The sequence below is a fragment of the Macrosteles quadrilineatus genome, unplaced genomic scaffold (assembly GCF_028750875.1).
Source record: "Macrosteles quadrilineatus isolate MER2022 unplaced genomic scaffold, UCM_ALF_1.0 Scaffold_2__2_contigs__length_208266976, whole genome shotgun sequence".
Lineage (NCBI taxonomy): Eukaryota > Metazoa > Arthropoda > Insecta > Hemiptera > Cicadellidae > Macrosteles > Macrosteles quadrilineatus.
Genome location: NW_026542595.1, coordinates 48,954,667 through 48,982,464, shown reverse-complemented (window position 1 = coordinate 48,982,464; position 27,798 = coordinate 48,954,667). Strand labels below are relative to the sequence as shown.

Genomic DNA, 27,798 nt, shown 5'->3' with positions numbered 1-27,798 from the left:
GTTTTTAAATATACTACTTTAATTGAAAACTGTAACCTGATTGAGGTAAATAAGTTAATTTGTATTGTATGGATCTGTAGTAAACAACAAATCTAAAAACTCTGTCTTAAACCAAAATAACCATTGACATGTAAAAAGGTATTGCATTATTTGTTTTGTTATTATAGACAGTATTTGTTATGGGAAACTTCACACATTTATTCAGATAGTGAGATATTGTTGATACAACGTCTGCGTGTAATATACATATGGAAAATGCCAAGGTAAATATCCAAGGTATAATTTCTACATCAACTGTATTGCGTATGTGTTTGTCTCATTCCAGTATGATAATTGTAAGCTGATAGCTCATATGTAACACGGCCCAGTCAGCTGTTTATCCTCCTAAACAGGTGACGTCATTGGTCTGACATGAGTCACAGTGGCGGGATACCCTGGTAGTGGTAGTGGTAGTGGTAGTGGTGGTGGTAGTGGCGCAGTGTTGTACGGGTAGTGATGGGGTACACATGGTGGAGTACAACGGTGGTGGCGCTCCTGGCGTCCCTAGCCTGTAGCCAACAAACATGTGAGTACATGCGGGTCCAGTTACACTCGTTAACCTCTATGCGGGAGAAAATAGTGGGAATTTCATAGTCATCCTAGTAGAAAGTTATCAAACATAATGGTTCCTATGGATAGTTCAGAACACAAAAATATACAAATTTCCGTTTGGGTGCCATAAGGTTTACAATAACATTAGGTAATTCCCTCATTTAATTTTGAACAATTTTGTGATGGTGATTCCAGTCTTAAAACGCAGGAACACATGAATTTATTGAATTTTACACAACCATAGTCAAACTAAAAGAATCATTGTTATCAGTTAATCAAAATGTATTTTCATTCACATGACATAGACTTACCTTACACAGTCGTACTGCTAGAAAAGTAATCAGTTGGATATCCCGATAGTAAGGTTGTCGAATCCATTTTTTCGAAATCTATAAACAACAATAAGTTAAAATACGGTTCTATCATAAATATACCTTTATTGTTTAAAAAAAGTAATACAATTTTTAATGGGTTCGGACCGCTTTCCCTTAAAAGTGTTTGACTTCATTACAAAAATGCCACTGGCGTAGATACGAGCAAAAAAACCCATCCATTTACGAGTTTTAATACAGAGTGATTCTAAATTATTGTTACACTTTTGAAACTCTATAAATAAAAAACTCTACAACCTATCATACCAGGGTGAGAATCAATTGAAAGAGTAGATTCTAAAGTTTTGTTTGACACTACATTGGTAAACATAGTTGCAAAATTAGCATCTACAGACATTTTTAGATTTTAACTACGATTTAAAATTAATTGCACTATTTAAAATCAATGAAACTCTAAAACACAGAACCCTCTTTCGAAGTCATGTTCCTTGCAGCTTAGAATAATGGTTAACAACAATAACTGAGTGGTAAATTATAGAACTAATTGACCCCTAGTGGTATAATTAAAACTTTTGACAATTTAACATACAGTATGAAGTTTTGAGATTCAGAGTGGTAGAAGTGTGTAATTAATTTAAAATCGTAGTTAAAATCTAAAAATGTCTGTATAGGCTAATTTCGCAACTACGTTTACCAATGTGGTGTAAAACAAAACTTTAGAATCTACTCTTTCAATTGATTCTCACCCTGGTATGATAGGTTGTAGAGTTTTCATTTATAGAGTTTCAAAAGTGTAACAATAATTTAGAATCACCCTGTATTTAGCGAATCATCTATTTTGGATATTTGGAAATTTCTCCCTATCTTGCAGATAGCTTGCATGCTTCAGAATCTTCAAGGAATAACGTAGGTTAGGAACAAAATAAGTTGCATAATAGTTGAACGAATTCCTCGCCGATAATGACCAGGTCCTGGACCGGGCAAAGCAACACAGTCGACTTCTTGACATTATAGGGACAAGGTCGCTGGTGATGTGAGCTGTACTCGTACCCATGTACCTTTCAGCAAAAATGCCGTTGAAAAGCATAAGAAAACTCACGCCACACAAGTTATCATGCTGTTACCGAATAAAATAGTTATTATTCATATTCATAAAAGTAACTAACATCCCCGTTGACGACCTACAAAAACGCTGTATCGGACAACTAGGTTGTTGAACACCACAATTGGCGTGTCAAGTATTAAAACTATGTTTTCATTTAACAGTATTAAAATCGCATGTATAAGAATAAGAGGTTTCATGGAAGAAAAAGTATAAAAGATTACAAAATAAATCAACTACAGTACCTCATTGTATTGATCTCGTTGGTATCTTTAAGATTGGTGATATTTGTTTCAATGAAGAACATTCATATTTCTATTGTGAAGTACATACACACGCTTGATATATTAGTGCAATGATTTATTTGAGTTGATTCAGACATTGTAATAATAAGCGTGTGTTACTGAGACGTGTGACTTATATCGTCAAAACCCCGTTTAAGAAATGCACAATTTAGGTTTAATTAATAAAGCTTACTTATAATTTAATACTAATATGGATTACCATTAAACTTAAATTTAAAGTCTTACCACAATCAGGAGGCTATGCTAATATCCATGTCAATAATTGTAACCGTACAAAATTTAAAATGTACCTTAACTATTGTTTAAGCACTATAACATAACTACGTTTGTTTTTAACGAGTTCTTATGTGCAATGCATACCAAATACCAAACTATAAGTGGAAGATTGCTTCTAGAGGACAATTCTCAGGTATTTTGTGGACGAGGGAACAATTACACCATGTACTTGTACTGCTTGAAAATTCTAAGTCTTGATTGATAAAAATATAGTTTTTATAAGTTAACTAATAAAAAATTAAAACGAACTCGTCACTGCACATTATGACATTTAATTATGCAACGGAAATCGTACAAACCCTTACGTATCTCTATCGTGTTTGTGTCTATGTTACAGTTTAAATTGTCAGACTTATTACTGCCACATTACAAGTGTCCTCTCAACTTGTATCGCGTATTCAGATTGTTCGGATGTTGTTCCCTGACCTCGGCCACTATCAGCTGATTACTGTGCTGTGGCTGACCTTGCCAGCCAGGACCTGTGCTTGTTGGTTTTGTTGGTCGCTGGTTCATTGATCCTCCTTCCTCCGCCGCGACCTTCGATAGTTTTCCGCGGTTTTCCCAATTGGTTTTACTTTAGTTGACTGAGTTTGGCTTAATTCTTTGAATCAATTGAAATGCATCTGCTGCATATGTCACGTCTACACAGTTGAACTTTTTGTAATACAGTACAATCAGGTCCTAAAAAAATCAGTCCTAAGTTAGATTATTTAGGAACTGCATAGGTAAATATTTAGCCAAATTGTATCCAATATTGTGTATAGTCTCTCTCCATGTAAATACGTCATTTAGCATAGAACCAGCATAAATAACATAATTTTAATAGGTACATGCTGATAGACCTATGCTAACACCTGTTAATCCTATGCTAATACGAGCTATGTCTGTTTGTCTGTCTGTCTATCCGTATGTCTGTCTATCCGTATGTCTGTCTATCCGTATGTATGTCTGTCTGTCTGTAATATATATCTCGAAACTAGCGGAATGATTTTGACTAAATTTTGGAATTAGGGACTTATAGCCCTAAAAACGTGATTGGTGACAGGCACTACCTCAGGAAAACTCGGATTTCGCTACACAGCTCATTTGAAAATTTAAAATTTAACATTGGCCTTATGGGTTGCCTAGTAACTATGTTGGTTGAACAAAAAATAACAAGGAGAGCTTAAACTAAAGTCTTGTAACGTGTGCTTATAACAAGTCATCCACAGTATTCTAGTAAATTACAAGATACAGTACAAAGGGAAAACATCAGTTGTTACTATTGAGCAAAGATTACTCTGTAAACTACTAGATATAGGGAAATAGTTCCGATCAAACACTGATTATTTTACTTGACTCTCTCCTACCAAAACTTAATCCCCAAAGTACTGAGGCAATTATTATTAGCAAACTTTGTTTTAGAAGTGAAACAAATATTTAATAATATTATTTTTATTTTATGTAAATTGGAATTAAAACAAAAATGTTCAATCAGTTGTTTTAAATTTAACATATTGTCAAAACAATGTGTATGCAAGTGTAGGGCATTAACGAGTGTTTTTTTTACTATGACTGTGAAATAAATTAACGTTTTGTGGATTGCCAGGTTAACATTTCCATACTTAATAAATTTATATTCTACTGACACTTAAAAAATAAAATCCAAAATTACTTGTTAATAAAACGAGTTTAGTTCCCTTTATATTGCTACAATCGAATTCAGCTACACCGAGTTATGGCTCGGCCCCCCGGTACTCTTACCTAAATAATCTTGATTTTTGAAGGGAAACTACATAAACTATTTATCGACTTGTGCTATTTTTCTTATGTTCCGAAAATATACTTTTTTACTTCTATTTTTTCTTGAACAACCTAGTCTAAAGGTATAGATAGAAAATATAAATATTAGGTCTCCTGTTCCCAAATATTCCTTTTGCGTTGACTTGCAGACGACGAATGTGAGTGACACAAATTGTACGGCTCGTTCCCTCAGCTCATTAGTTTAACATTTAAAGAAACCCTCCGTCTCCCTTGAGAAAGCGTATTTGGACTACAAAGACGAGTGCATCCACCCCTTACTTCGTTTATGAATTCCTTCACCAAATATACATTTTCATAAAGTACCTGGTTTTAACCGTGGTTTTCCATTCAACATATTTTATCATGTCTACAGATTGTTTTGAATTACATAGGGAAATATAAACAAACAATTTAGTGTATGAATGAACTATGTACAGGGCGGCACACACGTCCCGGGACAGTTAAATAGTTAAAAAAATTATAAAGATAGAGTTACAAAACTTGGAACATAAAAATCTGTTTAATTCGTTAATCCGTGACACGCTATCTCCTCAGGGGGAGTCAGAAGGAAATTGTAAGTAAAAGAATAGGTTGATATGCATATAAAAGACCTTTGTGTTAAAATAAGTTTTATGTAAATTTGTTTAAAATTTTTTAGCCCTATTGTATTATATTTTACCATCCCAGGGGTTTTTTGTCACCCTGATGTAAGAAGTTAATTCCGTGTCCTGTTCGTACATGTTAAATGGAAATAGTAAAGAATACTATTACATTTCGATTATATAATGATATACCTTTATAGTGAACATCTCCATTAGCTCCCAAGGTAAGGATATCGTATATTGTTGCAAGAATGTAACACAATAGTGTATAGCTGTCGGTGCTCGCCTGTTGATAGACGTAACGACTCCCGCCTATTAATCGTACTTCGACATTGCAAAGAAGTGAGATAAGTATCTACAACAACAATTCTTTAACTCTTCACAAACTCTGTTCATGTTTTCTTTTACATTCTTTAGAGTTCTACAGTACTATGAAGACTCAATTATATAAGATGTTTAACTTGTAATTACTTTTATGTAAGAATAGTTAAAGAATTGGCTAACAAGTAGAAGGTTGAGGACGAGATGACCTTGAGATGTCTGCACGCACCCTGGGGGGAACTGGAGTTGTTGATAGCGCGGGCCTAACATTATAATATGAGTGGAACACTTAATAAGCCCCCCTGTAACGTTGAATTATCTAATTTAATGGCTAAATGTGATTCGCTTAATGGTGCATTTTTGATATTCTGCTATGAAACTAGCAATTTTGTTTGAGCGATTTCACACAATTTTATATCTAGGTCTATTTACATTAAGTTTTGATCAAACAAATAAGGTGTAGTATGCAACATTTTGACTCACGTATTATATTTTCCGTATTAATTTATTTCGAATTTTGAGTTTGATTGGTTCATTTTGTTGAGAGTTTCTTCAAAAAATTATTCCACACAAACACTTGTAGAGCCATTATTTATATTGTTTCTGCCATAGTCAAATGTACATTCTTTAGTCTTTCTTTCCTGGCAATTATAAGTAAATAAGGTAGAATCTGGTTGATTAAAACAGTTTCTTGAGACATTTAAAATATTAATAATTTTGTAGGCCTACGAATTTTTGAATTGAATCCGTAGATAATTATCAGAACAGGTAAAATTAAAACATGTTGTTCAAATTGTGAAGAACTTATTGCTTACTAATTTGGCAAAGGAATTCATAATATTTGCTTTACAACTGTGATAATATTAATCTTAACTCTACTTTCTTTACGATTTTGTAGCTTAATAAAAACTTTTATTTAAACAGAATTAAATTTTACTGAGTTCTGTATTTCACGATCACCCATTTCACATAATTACGCTGAATTTGAGTTCATAGAAAATGAGAAATGATCAAAAGAGTTTAGCAATGTGTGTTAAATTGTTGGCGAACAAGGTAATAATAAAGCAGATAATTGAATTCGAATTGTTAATCTGTTAGAATGCAATTAAATGTTACACAACTGCGTAATTACAAATAAAGAGGTTCAGCAGTTGTGTAAGTGTAGTGAAACTTACAGCCTGCCTCAATAAATTGCCTTGAATTTAGATGTTTTTTTTCTTTTATTGATATGTTGTGCAATATAAGAGCATACATTAAATATAACTCGAATAGGACAAAATAAATATAGATTTTGCCAAGTCTTATAAGGATTATGTTTATCTTATCCTCTCTGTGGTTCTCCCGGGATAATGAGGGTGATTTATCAGAAAGAATGTCAAGTTCATTAATGAGACATCTGAATAATTGGTTTCTTTATTCTTTTTGTGAACTATAGTTTCTTTACTGTCTTATGTGAGTTATTTTGTAAATGTGGTTTTCGCTTGAGTGGTTTTGAGTGAAGAGTTCATGTTGTATATTTTATAAACAATTATAAAATTTTTACAACAACAAATGACAAAGATACAATTTAACGTAAAAGAAACCTGATTTTGTTGAAATTTATAGTAGTAAGAAATTAGCAAATTAAATTCAATAATTTATATTTAGAGGTAGTAGGCCTAGTACATATTTTGAATTTGGAATGTGAAGACATATACATTGTCTGTTATCCATAGCCATGTATTAAATTACTGTGGTTCATCTATGATCTGACTCTGTTTTATCACTGCAAAAATGTGATATTTTCCTGTTCTAACGTAAATTTAAATGGCACATAACGTCTTTTTATTGTATTGTAATCATGTTTTTATTAGGTACTATAAAGATAATCCAGTGTAGTTATGAAAATATGTATTGAAATTCACTGCACTATGAGAATGCTTAATTATAATTGATTGTTAATTTATTATCTTATTGTCAAAAAGTTTCTTAGAAATTGCAAAAAAGTACACTCTCGTTTATAAATACATATCAATGACCAAAGTACATACAAAAAAGCATTTTAAGATGTTTACTAAAACAATTGAATACTTTTTGTAGACCCTTTGAGTTTTATAAAACTATTTAAACCCCCATTTCTCAATACTTAGAGAACTATTTTAAAAATATGCCTCCTCACTAAGTTTCATTTTAATCATAACACTTTAACACTTACTTTATAAAATTTTATTTCTATAACTTTTTTTGTTTTACTTGGTTTTATCCTAGAGCCAGCCAAGGTCAGCTACAATAGAAGTGGAACAAACTACATCAGTTTGACGTGGATATGATTTCTATATGACTATTGAAATGGTTCTATTGTACTTCTTGGTAAAAATCTGCATTGTAAAAAGCGAAACTGATTAGTCAAAAAACAGCGTCAGAAATCATAAAGGGGAACTGTGCCTACGGCTTTTACCCTTGTATGGTACCTCTCTTTGAGCTATTGTTGCACATTTAAACTACTGTCTTGTTCTATATGTACTGTAATGGGTAAGATTAATTAAGATTAAATATTTTACCTAACCAGCCATGTTAAACTTCCCTATCCCAAGCGTGATGTATACAACTTCTTTACTTCACGAGTGATGTAAAGTTAAAAAAACTCACTCGGTGAGGTAATGAAACCCATTTAAATAACATTGAGTGCTTAACTTAAAAAAAATATACCTCTATGGAGCCAACGACGTTCAACGCTAGAAATCAGCTGTGCGCTTGAATGTTATTATTATGCTTTAAAGTATTTTCCTAACCTAGCTTTTGTTTGTAGAAGAACGTTACTGTTAGAAGATGAGTAAAATGGATAATGAAAAATATTGTACGTAACCCCCTGTATATTGTCGGGTCAGGTAAAATCTTGTACGTTACACGTTACGCAAGAGCGTGTTTACATCACTGTTTAGGTGAATTATGCAACTCGCTTCCGCTCGTTGCACAACATTCACCTGCGTGATGTAAAAACGCTCTTACTACACTTGTAAGGTAAATAGCTATTACCTACGACAGTTTTGTTTAATTATCAGTTTCAGTTCAGATCTTATAATTAAAAAGTTTCATATAACAGCATTGTTTACACTTTCATAACAGCATAGTTTTACTCATAACAACGCGGGTAACGGACCAATGAGGTTCAAGGATTGAGAGAGAGGTAAAGTTGTAATAATTCGAACTTCTTCAAACTAATCAGCTGTTCAGGCCAATTTTTTCGTAGCATCACTGTCAGTGGCAATGAGAGGTTATAAACGAAAACATAACCTCTCTTAGAAGTTATGAGTACCTACTGATTGTTTGTAATTAAAACACTGTCGTAGGTAAAGTAGTGTACGCAACTCGCAATCGTTGCATAAACTACTGTTTGCTTGGACTAAATTTGTATATTGAGAAAGTGGTTTTACTTCTGTAATTACTAATTAATCAATAAAAGGAAAGTGGTTTTAAGCTTAAGTAGACAAATTTATCCTATCCCAGAGGGATTTATATTTTGAACTCAATCTACTGATAACATTTGCCAGGTGTTTTTTGTGGTGTTATAAAATTACTTAATCCAAATACAGTGCAGTATGTCAAATGGAACTGATTTCCTTCATTGCGGATTTCACAAACTTCCTCATAACTTTCCCTCGTTGCAATCTATAAGTGAACCATGACAGTGGACATCACTCAACCATTCAGCCATAATGATATAACACTGCTGTATGCTACTGGCATTCAAACCATCTACAGATAAATCGTTACCAAGTACGGTTTGTCAACAGATTTTAACACCATTTTTTTAAATACAAGAATCGTTTTACAATGCTGTGCTACCAATTTAAACAAAATAAATTATTATGTATACACTAATAATTCACAGTGCTACACATTGATTATGAAAGGGAATATTTTTATTTGTCAATAAATTAAAACTTATTCTAATTAATTATAAATTTGTTATGTCCCTAAAGATATAGGAACAGTTTCTTAGAGGATAACAGTTTCTTATTAAACTATCAGCCAAACAATGTACCATATTGATTCACTAATAAAAATAAGTCAGGCAACATATCTTGCAATTGTATTATATGCTTTAGATACAATTGTAACTGCAATTGTTTTGTGAGAGGATTACTCTGGTAATTGTAATGGTCAGTTAGTGATAATGACATTGGCCGTCCCAATTCAATTATTTAGCTGCCCTAGCGTCTGTAGCAATCTCTCTAGCAGACTCCTCAATGTTATGCTCATTAATTTATTATGACTTTAGTCACAACATGTTTCTATTTAATTTTTCTGTATGATGAAAAGTGAGAGTTTGTGCTATGTATTTTTGATTTTAAGTAATTGATAGTTGGTCATCTCAATTGCTAATGAAAATAATAATAATAGTTATACTTTATATGGCACTGTGCTTTCATATTGTGACATATATTAAATTCTTGCTAAGGGGTTGTACAGCTAACCGCAAAACAGACTGATGTGAGGCTACATGTTACAGACCACCTGTGTGTGCTGCCGCAGACACCAAACTATTACTCTTCAGCAGTCAGCTGTGACAAGTTAGGCTCAACTCCCTTCAGATGTGTCACTGCCACAGACAGGTATTTAGACTAACTGACCGGTATGTAATAATCTACAGTAATCCCAAGTCAGTCACAAAGCTACAAAAGATATATCACTCTTAAATACCAGAATGAATATCTTTATATTGAGTTAAGAACAATCTATATTAATTTGAGACTAAGCATGTGTTGAGAAGCACTAAGATGTCCTGAATTTAAAAATAAAATTTATACTTACCTATTCGTAAAAAAGTGAAAACGAACCTCTAACATTATACAAGTACAGTTTAATACCTACTTGTATTCTTGGCAGCTCCGTCCAATAATTAAGATAATTTTTTTCAAAAGGAAAATAATTTTAGTTGTTTAAAAATACAAAACTGGCTTAAAATATATGATTTTACTAAAGATGGTTTTTTAGAGAGGCGAGGTTAACAGTTTGGCACAGTAAACACTACATGAATTATTAAACAGTAACTTTGACTTATGGGCTATTCTGCAAGGGCATTAAAAGCACATCTTAACCATTCTTAGAATGGATGCCAAATATTCTTAGATGACTAGAAATCGTCTACAATATACAATTTAAATAATGTTCACAAAATTATACAAAAAGTATAACTACTAGTTAGTTTTTTTTAAGAAATATTGTTTGTTATGTTTCTATCTGAGTCGCTAACTGATTAAATTCAATAAATTGGGTAGTAAAATCATTTAATTAAATACTTTGATCAAATTAGGAGTTTAATATTTCTTATTTGATCACCAGATAACCGTTTTACAAAAAAGAAAAACATCAATGTATAGAATAAAAGATAAGCATTTTAGAATTCAATTTTTCCAGGTTGGATTGTATGAATAAAATTATTTCCGGAGAGGCAGATTTTGCAGTGTTTGAAGCAGAAGATCTCTTGATGGCTGCCAACAACAAGCACCTCTCTGACATTCTCATCACTCACAGGATCCATGCTACAGAGGACAGTGAGTGGAGAAACTAAGCTTAAATATTTCTTTGGTTCAAAAGTATTTTCGATTTAAGAGCAGAATATGTAAAAGTTGTAAGCTTGAAAACAAGAATTGAAAAGTTTTTTTTAATAATTTCTTAGCACATAAGTGATTAAATTAAAATAATAAATATCAAATAAAATATATTATTAACAAATTAAATAATAAAATATGTCTAAAATCCAGCTTTGTACAACCATTTACCAATCTATATCAAAACTACACCCTACAGCAACAATTCCAAAACCTAAACTGAAGTAGATTACATGAAAGTGGTAATTAATTTACTTCTTGTTTGAGATAAATCAATTTTACCCAGACTACTGTACACTGTTTTAACTAACTTCACACGCAAGTATTGAGTCCAGAAAACAGCTGTTTGCCACCAGCTTAATAAAATGGGGTTTCATTACGTACTACTGTACTGTAATGAGTTTTTACCGGACACCAATCAGCTGATTATATTTGACAATAAGTGGTTACAATCAAACATATAACCTGTGCTCTAAGAGAGTAATGATTGTTAGTCCTTTAGTCGGTGGTAATATATAAGGATTTGTACAGATTTTTTATTGTTAAGTTAGCTTAGAGTAGTATGGCGTAAAATATCTTACGTCACTTCCTATAGAAAACGATTATTACAATTTATCTAAACCTATTTGATTTCCCTACAGAGAAGTATTTTCACAGTTCATGAGCTTAGTTAAGGCCTAGGTTTAGGACCACTGTAGTTTATTGTTTTTGGATCTTCAGATAACATAAATCCGTTCTCATGCAAAAAAGTTTACATAGATTAATGGTTTACAAAAGGGTCTTTGGACGACAATGGCTTTATGGCTTTTCAAGTGATTTGCAAGGGCAGTGTAATTTATATTGAAGTGTGTTATTGCGTGTGAATCTAGGGAGATATTTCATTCTATTATTTCCATAAAACTATTTTAATTTTCAATAAACCCCATTTCAATAAAACTATTTCAAGGAATATTTCAATAAAACCTTGATAACACAACTAGACATTTTTCCTTTCTCTGCAAGTTTTCTGAAACATGAGGTATTTTAATTAGTTCTAAGAATCTATAAGAAAAAAAAATATATATATATACCTATAAAAAATAATATGAATTAACAAATTTAAATACCCCCGCCGCAGCAAACCTGCAGACTAAGCAAATTTCCATTTGCCTGATTGGATTTACACTAAAATGTCTCCTTAAAAATGTCACGTTTATTCCCTATTTAAATAACATTAGTTTAACGAGTACTTAGGTTTGCTGCAACAGGGAGGGTAAAAATGTGTTTTATTTTTTTGTAAAATGTTAATAGTTTAGTATGAAATAAATGCATTTTCCAAATTTGATCAAAAAATGTTCACAAACAAGCAAACTACAACAGTTTACTTATTCTCCATAAGAAAACATGGGAATTTTAAATTAACCGATTTTTGGAATTTTCTCCGTAACCATTAGGCGCATAATAACGCTTCAATATACTAAATTATTTGTTTTTTTAAGCTCTACAAAATGGTTTGAACAGAATTGCTAAATTTTAAGTTTTTAGGGTCAAAAATGGGAAAAACCTATTTTTACCTCATAAAACCCCCCCTAAACCCCTGTTCCCATAGTCCAATCATGCTGGTTCGCGAACTCGTTTGAATAAACGTAGGTTTACACGTTTGTACCAAATTTCATCAAAATCGGATGATTTTTGCTCGAGTTATGGCGCTAACGGACACATATATAAATATAAATATATATATATATATATGAATTTGAACGGATGGTGTTTTTGGCCTCTAGGGACCTCAAAACGAAAAAGTAAATCGGTCCCGGGTCCAGGTCTTACCATGAGTACTACGGTAATAGCTTATTCCCTATATGGGAAATTCGCTAAAATGAAGTCTTATTTTTGTAAACATTCCTAAATTATTATTATTTTCTTTCAGAAAAGTGGGAATTTGCTGTTGTTGCTTTGGTTTCCAATAATGCAAAAATTTCAAAGTTGTCTGACTTAAGAAACAAGAAACTTTGCCATCCTGGTTTTGATCCTTTTGCTGTCAAGTACGATTGGAGTGAAGTCTTTTCCCTTGTAAGTATGTATAAGAATAGAGGACACTGGACTACACTTTTATGTCAACGAAATTAAAATTAAATTAACAAACTGGATTTCCCAGGAATTCTCTTATTTTATTATTATATAGTTTTATATATCGGTTTCCCATTAATTAAAACCACTTTTTATGAATATTATAAAATTTACTTACCATTAAAATTGTTGTAGTTTTTAATTTTTAATTTCTTTAAAAAAACATTTCTATAAAAAATTTAAATTGATTACAGAATACAGAAGGAACAAGTAAAGTAAAAAAAATATATTTTGGGATTAAAACATTGAAAGTACATGTATATATTTTATAGTTTAACATCAGAAGATTGTTTTAAAAATACAGGCAGCAGTTATTAGTATTACTTCAAAATTCATGATAAAAACTATTACTTTCCAGTTGCTTTAATTTGTGTTTACCGCTCAAAGTCCTTATCATAAAATTTCGAAGAAGTTTTTAGAATAGTCTAAACAATTAGTTTTCTTACCAGTAAAAGAAATAAACTAGAAAAGTAAAAACAATGTAATTAAAACATAAACTTATATTACGTTCATTTGTATAAACCATTACAAGACTTCATGTGTCACAGTTTCTCACAGTTAAAATGCATTTTGCAATACTGCAATACTATTTATGGTACTAATTACAGAAGAGGATTAATCATGTCTTGTTTACCATACAAGGAAGCATTTATTGTGCAAACACTCCAAATTAGAAAACCAATTCCTTTCTATTGCCTTAGATCATACTAGCTTGTACTGTAGATGGTGTAATTATAAGACCATTCTTATATGTATTTATTGGTTTAGTTTATAGCAGTTCATCATATTTGATTAATATTTTGATCTTTTAAAAGTTTAACAAGTTGTTACAAGGATGGCTGTGAACAAACATTAACATCATCAAAAGAGCTAATAATTTTTGTTAGAGCCTGACTCTTTTCAACCTATAAAGATGTGTGTAGGTTAATTATCTAAGATCGTCCTTGCTTTTTTTAACGAGAGGTTTACTCATTTTTAGTTTCGGTAGCCAGTAAAAGACCTTTCCTATTTATATATTTATACTGTATATCTAATGAATCACAGCAACAAACACATACAACTAAACAAATTGTAGAAACTACGCACATAGGTGTAAATACTGAACTTTTAAGCACAGAAACTCCAATTTGTTATTTACTAGTAGCTTACTATTTTCCAGTATTTTGAGAACCGAGTTACTCCACAGAGCTGTGAGAAGGATATTTCCATTGAGGAAAATCGAGTTAAAGCTCTTGCAGGATACTTCGGGAAATCTTGTAAACCAGGCCAATGGGCATCAAACCCGGAGTTAGACCACAAACTCAGTAAGTTATTTTGCCCTGCTAATGATTTAATACTATCAAATTCAAGCATGATAGTTTATGATTATATAAACCTTACTCTCATATTTTGTTATAAAAATAAAGTATTTTTCTTCCTTCTTACAACTTTAATTATATAGTAATGCGACTTTATCATTACATTGATGATTATAGTCATAATTTGACAAAATTGTTAATAATTTCTGCAGTAAAACGTTAATTCCTTTATCACTATTAATTATTTATAGCAGTATCAGTGTACAAGACCACAGCAAATCAAGTACTGTCATTGGGCTGCCTATTCTTAAAAAATGATTGATCTAAAATAAATTGATATAATTATTGACGGATTATTCCTCAGTCATATTTGCAGGAGTTTCAAGATTATTTTTTCATATTATACTTTTGAAGTATATCCAATCTTCTCTTCAAAACATGAGCAGTATAACAGATTATTTATTTATTCATGACCTAACCTATCAAACTAAAAGAATATAATATGTGGTTTTACTTGTCTAGAAAAAAAGTACCCCAAGTTATGCGGACTGTGTGATGTGCCCAGCCTATGCTCGGAGAGAGACAAGTACTGGGGTAGACAGGGAGTTTTGTACTGCTTGTCTGACTGCCTGGGAGATGTTGCCTGGTCCATGCTCAAAGATGCTCGGCTTCACTTCACAGTGAGTAAACATCATGTCTGGCACTTCTGAGTATTGTTTTATAGGGTTGACAGCCTCTTTTTAACTTGCGATTTCTCGGTACATAGGTGTTTGATGTAAACCTGGCACTGGGGATATAAACAACATAAGACAAGTTTTACGACTGAATCAATTGAAACTGAATCAAATGCATTGATTCCTTCCTCAGCCACTATAAAGTTTCAGTGGTAAAGTAGATTTTATGGTAATTATCCAAACTTCATGACCTAAAACTGTTAAAGTAAAAGTATGTCAAAGCTGGATGACCATCTCCCACACATATTTATGCCTTTAGAAGCACCAAATTACTTTTCCAGCGTCCCTACATTCAATTAAAACAAAATAATAATAGGTGTGCATGCAGAAATCATCTACTACTAAACAAAAAAAAAAGAATGGTAAAAATCTTTGCATATGTTGTAAAATTGTTTGTTGTCTTGTTGAATGTGCATATAGCGGAGATCAAAAAATATTCTGTTCCTCCAATATTCAAATTTTTATAATGTTAGTAATAATAATCATGATAATTATATAATAATAATAATAAAATGTATCAAGCCATGCCTACATTTATGACTTCCTTCTGAGTTCTGCGGGCGTCCCAAAACTGCAACTTCAAGAAATCTTTCAAAGGCTGCTTTCGACTTGTTTGTTCTTTTGAGTTCAGGTTTGCGGTATTGTATTTTACCAACAAAAACCGTTAATTTGATCTTGATATAGATATCAACCTATGCTTACCTTAAATATTTTCTTCTGACTCCTAGGGGGTAGTCCCCCTGAGAAGGTAGTGTGTCACTAAATAATAAATTAAAATTATTTGTGTGTCCAGAGACTTTGTTCCAAGTTTTGTAACTCTATCTCTATTATTTTTTTTTAATATTTAGTTGCCTACGGGACTTTAAAAGTTGTAAAAATTGTAGAAAAATTGCAATTTTTAAGCTTCTGTAACCATTCACTTTAACAAGATAATGAAGATAACATTTTTTTTTAGAATTTTGTGTAGATTATTTTAGTACGTATTTTGTGCTAAAATGCATATTTCTGAGATAACCAAAAGGAAAAAAAACAAAAAACTTTTTAAAACTCTTACCCCCCCCCCTCCACCAAACCTGACACTCAAATTGGTGTAACTTTTACTGAACTTTTACTGTGGACTGTACTGAACAACTTGGAGTCAAAAGTGTACTTTCTGTTTGGTTGTTCGGGCTAAGCCTTTTTTTGCTAATTGTACCACACTAACTCGTTTGGTAAGTCGGTGGCTCAGTTGGTAGCATCACGGACTTCGGGCCCAAGGCAGCGATGTTGTGGGTTTGGATCCTGGTCACTGCCGAGTGCCGCAAACATTTTATCAGTACAGTTCACCTTCGTACTGTACCGGCTCATCCCTTGCTTTGCTGGATATGTTCCACGCACAGATCTGTAGTCTATGTAGACGGGCAAACACAAGGTTAAAAGATGCCACCAACCTCTTAAAAAAAAGAAAAACCTATGTTAATGTTTGACATATTTATACCCTGAAGAACACGAAACAATTATGAAGTGGGCATGTGGAACTTTTAATATAATCACTTCTTTATGGAAACAATTATTTATGGCAACACTTGACTTGACTGAGCAGTGAACCAGTCAATCAAGAAAGTCACAGACATTACAGAAAAGGCTTCACTTAATGGACTCTCCTGGTCATTTGACAAGACTTGTGAGTTTGTCAGCCATCTTACACAATCTAATGTGATGTAATCGATTGTTCACAGAGAGCAGATGTTTCAGTTTGTGAAGATGTCAGTCTGTTATGTCCTGATGGCTCCACTATGCCCCTGAACTCTACAGATCCATGTGTCTGGGTTACCAGGCCTATGCCTGTTATTGCTGCCAGGAGGTGAGTACTACCACAAAATAAAAATTCAAGCCAGAACCCTCACTGAGCCAAAAGAGTTGTATTTTGAATCTGCTAGTGTCTTTAGCAAAATCTAGAACCATTGTTGTCGCTATGTGATTTTTTTTAACATACATTTCACTTTATATGTAATCAGCTGATAACAAAGGAGCAGTGATGTTAGTTCTCTTTCCTGCCATCCCTAGGTCGGTCCTTGCCCATTAGCCAGCGACAGCAGTGCAGCTCTTCTAGATTCTGGTAACGATATGCACAATAAGCTTCAGTTGACGTGCTGGACCACGAGTCCATCCCTCCATTATTCTGATATAGATACTATAGTAGATTCAAACGTAATCATTATTTTACAGTTTTTTGTTTTTTGCCCATTGAGGATTAGGTTAGTTCTTTATTCTATAGTGGTACAGTACTGCAAAAATTAGACATATTAACAAAGATTAAATAACAGTCTTTATGACGTACAGTATAAAAAATATTGGAAATCTAGCTATAGTGAGACCCTATAGCAAAATCTAAATTACTACATTATAAATATCACATCATCGTTATTGACATTGATTTATTGTAGCTGTGGAGTCTCAAGTTTGTAGCATTTTCGATGTGTCTAATTTATTAATTTAAAAAATAATGATCTATTTGTGGTACACAATAGACAATATTTGTGGGTCAGTGGGATCTATTGTGAAAAGAGTTTTAACTACGACTGTTTTTTTAACTAGCCGTTTCAGTACAGTTCTTAGTACTGAAAAGATTCACTTTACAGCATCGTTTACTTACTTATCAGCCAGCATTGATGTTTTACCATGAGTAACGGACCAATGAGGTTCAACGATTGAGAGAAAAGAAGTACAATTGTAAAGCTTCAAACTTCAACTAATCAGCTGATTACCATTTTAATTGTTAATGATCTGTACAATTAGTGGTTGGTACAATGGAGTCATTGCATCACTGTCAGTGGCAATAAGAGGTTATATAAAAAAAAAAAAACATAACCGCTCTTAGAAGTTATGAGTAGTGATTGTTAGTAATTTTAAAATGGTGTTAGGTAAAGTAGTGTGCGCAACTCGCCTAAATATAGTCTCTTAACACACCACCTTTACGTGATCGTTGCGTAAACTATAACAGGTCACCATTTCTTTATGGTTTACAATTATTAGTAAAACAAACCATTTAATTGATTTCATTAGTGAAGGCATAGAACAGTAGCCTATCCAAAAACCTGTATAAGGGTGAAATTTTGTGGACCATTTTGGGAAATTAACATGGCTAGAATTAATGGCTTTATATGTTTTGCTAATCTCTCTAATATACTGATACTGGATGGAATAACAACGGTAATTGTAGTTTTAAAAATAGCCTCTATATAAGTGGTGCTCTTGTTAGGAAGAGGCTACTGTATGGTACTTAACTTATTAGCATAATTTTGTTTAATTAATGAATTTTAACCAGAACAAAAGCAGAAGATATACAAAAGAAGCTGAAAGAAACCTTGTTGAAAGCTGATACACCTGATGACTTCATCAATCTGTTAGAGTCTCGCATCTTTACTCCACCTCTTCAGCTGAAACCTAGCATCACTCCTGATGACTACTTGGCTACTGGTGAGCAGTCGACTCAATATGTCAGGGATTAGAAATGTACACTCACAAAACAACAAATTTGCTCATTTTGATTCGGTTACCGCAGTGGCAGTACCAGGATTTAATTTCGGGGGGGGGGGATGACCACGGGGGGTCTGGGGTATGGAATATCCCCCAGAAAAAAGGGAGGTCTGGGTGACCCCCCCCCCTTCCCACAGAAAAAATGTAGAATTCAAAGCCTAAAAATATATTTTTATGCATATTTTAGCTCTAAAATATGCTCAAGCTAATATATTTATGTTAGCTAATAAAATATAAAATATTTCAGGGGGGATATATCCCTCCCATCCCCCCTTGGTACCGCCACTGGGTTACTGTGATTTCTTAATGAGACACAAGAGTTAGTATAGGCATAGATAAAACGTATTTTTCTAGTATTTGTGATACTCCATTATTAGATTTCCCATCCTTATGGAACAGCTGAGCCAACTTTATTGTTAGATCTGTCCGGTCTACCGTACTGTAGATGTCGTGTTTTGTTTACAATTTGTTTCTATTATTTTAGGGTTAGTTTCTCATGATTTGTGCCTCACTGTTTGGTTATATAGCTATAGTTCGGCCGCTTAGAAAGTGACCTCCTCCAGCATTGGCTTAGCATTAGCGCGCAGGTCGTTTTCTAAGCGGCCGAACTATAGTGGACAAGTTATTGTTTATGATTAGATAGTTTTATTTGGTTAAACGAGGTTTTAAATTACTGAATTAGCTAGAAACGAATTGTAAACAAAACACTACTATACAGTACACCAGACAGAACTGACAGTAAAATTGGGTTCAGCTGTTCCATAAGGATGGGAAATCTACTAAGGGAGTATGTTTTATCTATGGTATAGGTAAGATGGGATTTTAAGCATTTGGTAGGATAAATTTAATACTGTAAGACAAAGTAAACTTTCTTTTGCTGCATGCCTCCAAGGCATACATGTAGTGGAAGGATAAAAACATAGGTGTGCTATTTCCCGTCTTGCTGACGTCGCCCAGATTGCAACACCATTTCACCATTTAGAAAAAAATATAGAAACAATAAAAATCAAATCAAAACAAAATATATACTTATATGGCAATACGATCAGGTGATTTTTTGTTTACAATCTGGGTGACGTCAGCATATGACGAAATAGCACACCTGTTTTTCCTTCCACCATGCCTCCAAGGCTACATACATCACTGATTTTTTTTACTAACCTAAATATAAAATATTTACTCAGTTATGTATGTTTATTTTCCTTGTTTCTATTTTAAGGTTCTGTTTCCATCTGACTTAATGGGCAAATGTTGTTTGGCTATGTTGTTTGGCCTCATAGGGCTGTGTACTTTTGTAAATGCTATACCTCAGACTGTTTTCAGCCCCTGGATACCTCAGTGCCAACTCCATGTCAAGCTGTGGTCAAGATAGTCGAGCTATCAATCTCTGTATTGGCACACTGGAGGAGAAAATCAAGGTTTTTTTTAACAGCCATAATTTGATATATTAGACTATGGACGAAGAATAATATACAGTACACCGTCATTAATCCAGACTTATAGGTGTTCCAAGTTGTCCAGATAAATGAAAGTCTAGATTAGTTTTATGAATTTATAGTCAATCCAGTTTCAAGAACGTTGTATTATTTACTTTTAACTTATGTCAGTTGCATTGATGAATAAAAATAAGACAAATGATAAAATTAAATATGCTATTACAAGAGTCCTTATATTCAATGAAAAATATGTATAAAGAAAAACTTGAGTAATGTGTTCTATATGTGAAATCACAGAAAGTAGTTGTGTTAAAATACAAGGGCTGTTCAAAAAGTAAGGAACGTTTCCGTGCGCTGGTTGTGCACTTTCTAGTACAGACGTGTTCGCCTACTCGATTAATGTCCAGCCATCACAGTGGAAGCAACATTGTGCAAAATCTTACTTGTTGTGCACCACCTTACAAAGCTGTGTACAGTTGTGCGCCTCCTTCTACATAAGTTAATAGCAATGCATGGATGCTCAACAACATGATATACAAATGCTTGTCTTAGTGTGACTGGCTGGCAGCTGTCTCGAGAGTTTATGGTCTTCAGCCAACTCTCAACTGTATCTACGGAGCCAACTGCCTTGTGTCTGTGGCTAACAAATCTGCTGATGTCACTATTACTACCACAGACAAACTGCTGCCTGCAATCAGGTACTTTTCAGGGTGATTTGTTATAACCATGTTCATAACACGGTTTACAACAAAACATCTGACAAGTTTTACGACAACAGGTGTTTTCAATAAAGGTATTTAAAACATTTTGTCATAAACCCTGGTGTAAAATGTGATGGCTTTAAAGTGTTCCAAACAAATTCTCGTGGCAATTCTAATATTATTATGAAGATTTCTTAACCCAAACATCATTTCTGATTTAGATATATACTGTGCGATGTGCATTCCTTGTGAAGCTGGGTAGTAAATAAGTCAATATAAAGTTATATAGCTATGATAGTGACAAATATATGATTTCAAATTCAAAATTTATTTATTTGTTTAATGTACAGCAATACAATAAATAGCGTCACAGTTCCTTAATCTAACTCAGTACATTGCATTGAAGTGTTCAGTTATGAAATTGACAGTTATCTACATACATCAGCATTCACATCAGTTTTCTTTGATTTTCTTTGATCAAATGGGATATAAAACGTATAACTCAGCCCAGGGCCGTACCCAGCTTTGGCAGGCCTCGTTAAAGGTAAAGACACCTGGCTCAGCCAATTACTCTACTGTAATAGGACTGTGGTTTAAAGTTTAGAAGACAAACTTTTAAGAATCTATCTATTGATAGAAAATTGTTTTCAGAGACAATGGCCTGCAACCACTGATTGTTCATCTACCCAAACAATTGAAAAAAGCAAAAACAGTTGCAGCCATAGTTAAATCAAACTCAAAAATTAACTCACTGTCAGATTTGAGAGGGAAAAAAGCTTGCTTCTCCTCAGTGGATGGTATAGGTAAGAAATTGTATTATCTTCCCTATACTTCTTTCTTTATTTGTTTACACGAACCATTAGCCTATAATGTAAAAGAAAAAAATCTGTATTTCACCCCCCCCCCCCCAATGATTTTAATTGTTAATAACTGGGAAACAAAATTGAATTGATACCTATATTACAGTCCTTTGGCTTACTTTGGCTCTTTTTATATTACCCTACCTGCTAATTGAAAGGAACTCAAGTGATCATATTGATTGTTTTTTGTTATTGAAGCCTCCAACTTCCCTCTATGCCATTATATTCTGCAGAGACTGTAGTCTTGCCAGAACGGACGTACTTGCTTGTCGCATGTTAAGTAGGATACAGTAGATAAACAGCTGTGCTGGTAGCCCGTAGCTCCGGTGAGGTGAACATCAGCTTATAGTACATTTAAATCTTTCCACACGCTATCAAAGATTACTAGTGCACCTGTTGCTCAAATTCGAGCAATTGCTAAGTATTATCTCATAACTAATAATAAAAGTCATAATTTCCGATGACTTAAAAAAGTCTACTCAAAAATAATGTAATCAATCACTCCACTCTAGTTATCGAAACTGAAAACGAACTTACTCTGAAAACAAATGCTCACTCCACTCCAGTTATTGAAACTAAAAACTAACTCACTCTGAAAACGAACGCTCTTTTTGTGTATTATGAACAGCTGCAATGAATAAAAATTACTCGTCTGTTGAGTAAACAAAATCTTTTCTTCATAAGAAATACATTGGGATTTTGATGACATATGGGGCAAAGCCCGAAGACTTTTATTGCAGGAAATGTTGAAAGGGCGGTCTACACAGCAAATACGTAATTATGACACAATAGTGTTTCGTAGAAATCGCCTTCACGTATTATATATGAGGATTATATGTTTTCAATATTTGAAACAAATTATTATCTTTTTAGTAATTTATGGACCAATTTCAGAACTATTCAATTGAAACGTTTACATTCTGAAGTTATTAACTTAAATTCTAAGCTATTAAATTTGTTATTAATTCTTTAAATGGTTTCAAATTTGTAGGATGGACTTCATTTGCAATGTACCTACGAAACACTGAAGAGTGCCCCTATACCAAGGCAATGTCCAAGTTTTTCTCTGATATATGCATCTCCGAGCCTAGCTCTTCTGTGGCGCCTTACTCCAACATCAAAGTTTGCTCGGAATGTAAGTGTTAATTTATTTTTAAATATTACAAAATATTATTTTTTTTAATTGATTGATGAATTTGTCAAGAAACACATACATCAATTCAAACGTGATGTCTCAACAAATTTTTTTACATTTATTTTCATGAAGGTACAAAAAATACTTTAAATTCATTGTTAAGCCCCTGAGCTGTAGATATTATTGTAAGACTAGATTACTTACGTCAATAGCTCATTGAATTTCACTTCATGTTTCAGTACATGTTTCGACACATTGTCATCATCAGCTGAGTAATAGTGAAGTTTTTATTCACCATATGGTTTCGTCAATGTTCAATTAAATAAACACGTAACACGTAACACAAATACGACACGACATGGAACATATACATTTACAACACGTAAAGCTTTAAGACATGCAGGCCTGCTCGAACAAAACACACGGTCACGCCGCGGGTCGGGGACAGACTTCACTAGTACTCAGCTGATGATGACAATGTGTCGAAACCTGTACTGAAACATGAAGTGAAATTCAATGAGCTATTGACGTAAGTAATCTAGTCTTACAACAAAAAATACGACTGAGATGGTAAGTTTGGTGATCGATTTCGATTGGACACTTCAATCATCATCAGACCTCAATATCTTTTATATGTATTTACTGTCTTGTTAATCAACACAAGTGTGTAAATCTATTATTACAAGTGTTATTATACATATTTTTATACTTTGAGGTAGGTAATTTAATAACACCTACGATGCTGATTAAGAAGTTATTTAATTATTTTCTGTTAACTGGTGAGTGCCAATCCAAATTCGCTTTGTTTCATCCTAAGTGTAGAATAATACACTCCCAACACCAGGTTTCTACATAAAGTCACAACTAACTGGTAACAATTATTAATCCTTGACAAAAAATAGATATGCCATATTTCTACTAGTTCTTAGTCAATTATCCATAATTCATTGAGATGGTCTTATGAGTCAAAGGTATAAGAAGATTCAGATTGTCTCTTACTTAGCACTTATGTTTGTTGACATTATTTCAAAGTCTGATACATCAGCCACCAATAGCAACACCACCAAACTTCAATTCATAACTGACTATGCAAGTACCTATAACTGAACAAAAATGGCTGAAAGCTATACTTGACATGTGCTAGCTGAGTGGCCAGGAGCATTTGTCTCTCTAGCCAGACTAGCACCAAATAGACTAGAGGTTTAAATTCCGTCTTGGACAGGTCTCATGTGCAAACTCATGAGGAGGACTGTGGAAGAGCTTGGAGAGGAAGAGCCCAAAAGTTAAAACTGTTTGTTTAAGGTTTATTGTTGACTTTATTTACAGACATTGCTGACAGATGGTTTGATCAAGGAGAGTTCGGCAATTCACAATACGACAATGAAGCTTTGGCATTTCAGTGTCTTGCAGTTGGAGGAGGAGACGTGGCATTCATTTCTAAAGATTCTATCCCAAAATATCTAAGTAAGTAAAGCTTATTAGATATCACTACAGCCAAAAAGAGACACACTCCTCTTCTCTGGTTTTGTCTTCGTATATGGCTTAAATGTGGGTCCTTAGCATTCGCTTAGTGACAAGGAGCAAATGGAGTATAATCACACCACTGTGCCAGTATGAAAGGGTTGCTTCGTGATATGTGAGATTTTATGTTGGAAGCTCTGAGGTTATGTTTAAATATATTGAAACTGTATTTCTTTCATTAAATGTTTAAAGGTACACAGAGTATTGTGATTAAAAGTACTGTTCTTGTATGCTCCCTTTATTCCTTACTTCTGTTTTGTCTTTTGCAATGTGAATAGGTAAAGTTTTTTACAAAAAAGTTGTGTTGACCAATAGCAAAAGATGTAATCCCTAAGCTAAGCAATGGCTGTAACCGAACAACTAGCTCAGTTGCTTTAAAAGCAGCTACGATCAACCTAACAGACGTCAAGTCGCTGAAATGTAAACACCACAAAAACAGGGGTTTATTGTTTCAATACATTTTTTATTTTGCCTTCTGACGTATTTTTTTTATTTTCTAGAAGATCTGAACAACAACCCTGATGCAGCAGGGCTGACAGTGGACAGTTTCAAAGCGTTATGTGAAGGAACTAAGCAAGATTGCTACCTCAGCTGGTCAAGCTATAGCCAGGTTTGTATTGAATTATCTTGAGTTTGGTAATGACTGAAATTATAATTTGTCATGTTGATGCAGTAGTTATCTGACTTTTCTGCATCCAGATAGACTTGAGCATGAGTGATGAAATTACAGTTCAGTATAAATCCATTCCCCCTGATCAATTTTTGGGACTGGATCCATAGGCGGCTCTACTGGAATACCCCTCAGTGAGAAAAAATATGTGAAAAAATATAAGCACTAAAGACGTATTTTAGGCTATTTGGAAATTAACATAAAAGGAATTTCGGATTCAGTGAAAACAGTGAACATACTTGAAGGACCATGTAATCTGCTAATTTACAAATTCAATGTAAGAATTTCACCCTTACATTTTATAATAAGAAAGCATTTGATAAATTAAAATAAAAGCCTATATTATTCATTAAAACTTACTCCTATTATTTTTTTAAATGAACTTTTCTAACTTAACCAAAAAGAAAGTGAGTCCTTATATCTGGGGGGGGGGCTAAGCCCAGCCAAGCCCCCCTTTAGCAGCCACTGACTGGATCTCATCTGAATAAGTAAATGCCTGCATAGTTGGGTTTTCAAGAAACACTATAAACACTATAGAAAGACAGCAGCTCTTAGCAGATGACTCGACACCCACCAATCAATATGACACTTCAATATACTCGCTGCATGATGGACATAGTTGGTACATATTAAGATGTGATCCAGACAAATGGCGATCCGAATGATTGGAGTTCGGGAAGTTAGAGTTAGACTATATATCAAAAACAGTGGTTAGAAGGTTAATGAAAAATGAAATTGGGCAGTGAGCACCTATAAAGCACCAAAAACTAATAAAACCATTATTTAAATATCTAATGTCCAACACATTTTAATGTATTTTTTGTACTTTATGATGCAGGTTATGGTCAGTGACAAAACAACGCCAGCAAAAAGAGAAGACATCATGGCTCTGTTTACAGGCCTCAATAATTTATTTGGACATTACAACAGTCCTTCATCTCGGACTTTTAGCATGTTTGCACCCAGCAATACACTCTTTGATACAGTGGTAAGTATATATTGTTAAAATGTACATTACCGATACATATGAAACTAGTAATGTTGCGGTGTAACCAACACTTTTTTAGATGTGAACAGTCTTGCATGATGAATCTGAGTGATGCACACCTTGAAACTTCATCAGACATTTAGTAAAGGCATCCATTTTGGTCATAGAGGCTACAAATTCATTCTTGAAAACTGTATTAACTAAATATATACCTATTTAATAAACCTACGTTAAATCATTTATTTAGAAACTATAAAAAACATGTTATGTAGAATAAGCTGTAACACTTATTAAAGTAATAATTTTGTGGGCCTCTATTTAAAAAAAAAACTTTAATTTTATCTGTTTTACTTGCAAGCTTAACAAATTTTGCTACAGCGTCCAAATTATTTAATCACAAACTTATAACTAGGCATCTTTATTGTATTGTATGTATTGTACATAGCGCAAAATGATGAATACAAATTCTTGATTCTTAGAATCAATAGCCACCAACCAACAAATTGTTATATACTTATATAGGAGCAAAAATGAAATCAACACAAGGTCCAAACCATGTAGCACTCACAAATACAAATTTTAGGTAAAATGTTGTATTTATCATATTTTAGAAAATGCCAAGTGGCGCTGGATTTTAAGTAGGTAGTTGATAAATGAACATAATTTGTAATTCATATTAGTGCATTAATTTGTTTTGCAATAGAAGATAATTTTAATCCTATTGTGATATTACAAGTTTGATCATATATAGGTCTAATTATTTAGGGGGACATTTCAAGTCTAGGGCTTCAATATAAAATAATATAAAACTACTATATTTAATTTATTTTTCAGGATTCATCTGAGATGGCAGAAGTAACTCAAGTACTGGAACAGTTTGATCATTTTATTAAAAAGTCTGAGCCTCGACCCAAAAACTATGAAAGATCCGTTCCTTTAATGACAACATGTTCACCTTCGAAAGCCAGTTTTATAGACAAAGAAAATTTAATTATCTACATTTCTTTTTTATCTACAATTGTTGCTTACATTTAAACAAACTGTATAAGTAATTGATCATAGAGTAAGAGACTGAGACTGAATTCCCAAATATTACAGATAAAGATATATTTTAAAGCTTATTTTTAGATAGTCCTGTTGTTTTTTTTTCTTTAATCCTGATGGTCAGCTGATGAATACAATAAATTAAATCCAACCAACCCATCTGTAGACAGTCCTTTGTTCATAGTCATCCTACTCACAGAGAGTGCTACAGTGTTTTTTTTTATATTTATGTTTTCAATTCAAATCAATGTTATGTTATCTTTTCCTTATGCTACAGAAAAAACAACAGTTTTTAACACATTTTTTGTGAGTATAAAGTAGTTTTTTTGGTCCCTAAGGATTAAAAGGCCTTTTTACTCCCATGGGAGTAAATACCCCCGCAAACCTGCCGAATAAGCAAATTTCCAGTTGCCTGAATTGATTTTCAATTAAATGTATTTAATTAACATTAGGTTTTATGAGTACATAGGTTTGCTGCTACAGGGAGGGTAAAAAGTGTGTTTTTAAGTAAAATATTAATAACTTAGTATAAAATAAATAAATTTACCAAGTTTGATCAAATATATCCATAAACAAGCAAACTACAACATTTGACAATATTCTCCATAAGAATAACACAGGAATTTTAAATTTACAATTTTTTGAACTTTATCCGTTACCAATAACCGTACAAAAACACTTTGATATACTAAACTATTTTTTTTTAAGCTCTTTAAAAAGGTCGAGAGAGAAATTGGGAAATTTTGTGTTCAGAAGGTCAAAAATTAGAAAAACCAATTTTTACCCCATAAAACCCCCCCGTAAATCACCGTTCCATGGTCCGATTATGCTGGTTCGCGAACTCATTCAAGTTTATCCCGCCTTACACCTTCAAACCA

General features: G+C 33.1%; 1 protein-coding gene across 1 annotated transcript; it reads left to right on the top strand.

Annotated features, from left to right (window-relative positions):
* The first annotated feature begins 479 nt into the window (after positions 1-479).
* LOC128986557 (transferrin-like) lies at positions 480-26,997 on the top strand. Its single transcript, XM_054406985.1, has 16 exons — positions 480-565; positions 9,804-9,906; positions 10,712-10,848; positions 12,815-12,957; positions 14,174-14,318; positions 14,835-14,992; positions 16,765-16,889; positions 18,354-18,505; positions 19,889-19,983; positions 20,554-20,699; positions 21,354-21,505; positions 22,554-22,697; positions 24,024-24,161; positions 24,719-24,828; positions 25,727-25,876; positions 26,711-26,997. Exons 1-16 carry the CDS (start codon positions 496-498, stop codon positions 26,909-26,911), a joined length of 2,169 nt encoding a protein of 722 aa, XP_054262960.1. The 5' UTR covers positions 480-495; the 3' UTR covers positions 26,912-26,997.
* Positions 26,998-27,798: the final 801 nt, after the last annotated feature.

Excerpts from the sequence above, each read along its gene's own strand:
- LOC128986557 (XM_054406985.1), top strand. The coding sequence starts at position 496 with ATGGGGTACACATGGTGGAGTACAACGGTGGTGGCGCTCCTGGCGTCC. Across the intron at positions 16,890-18,353 it reads CCTGTTATTGCTGCCAGGAG|AACAAAAGCAGAAGATATAC; the intron begins GTGAGTACTACC and ends AATTTTAACCAG. Across the intron at positions 25,877-26,710 it reads ATACACTCTTTGATACAGTG|GATTCATCTGAGATGGCAGA; the intron begins GTAAGTATATAT and ends TTTATTTTTCAG.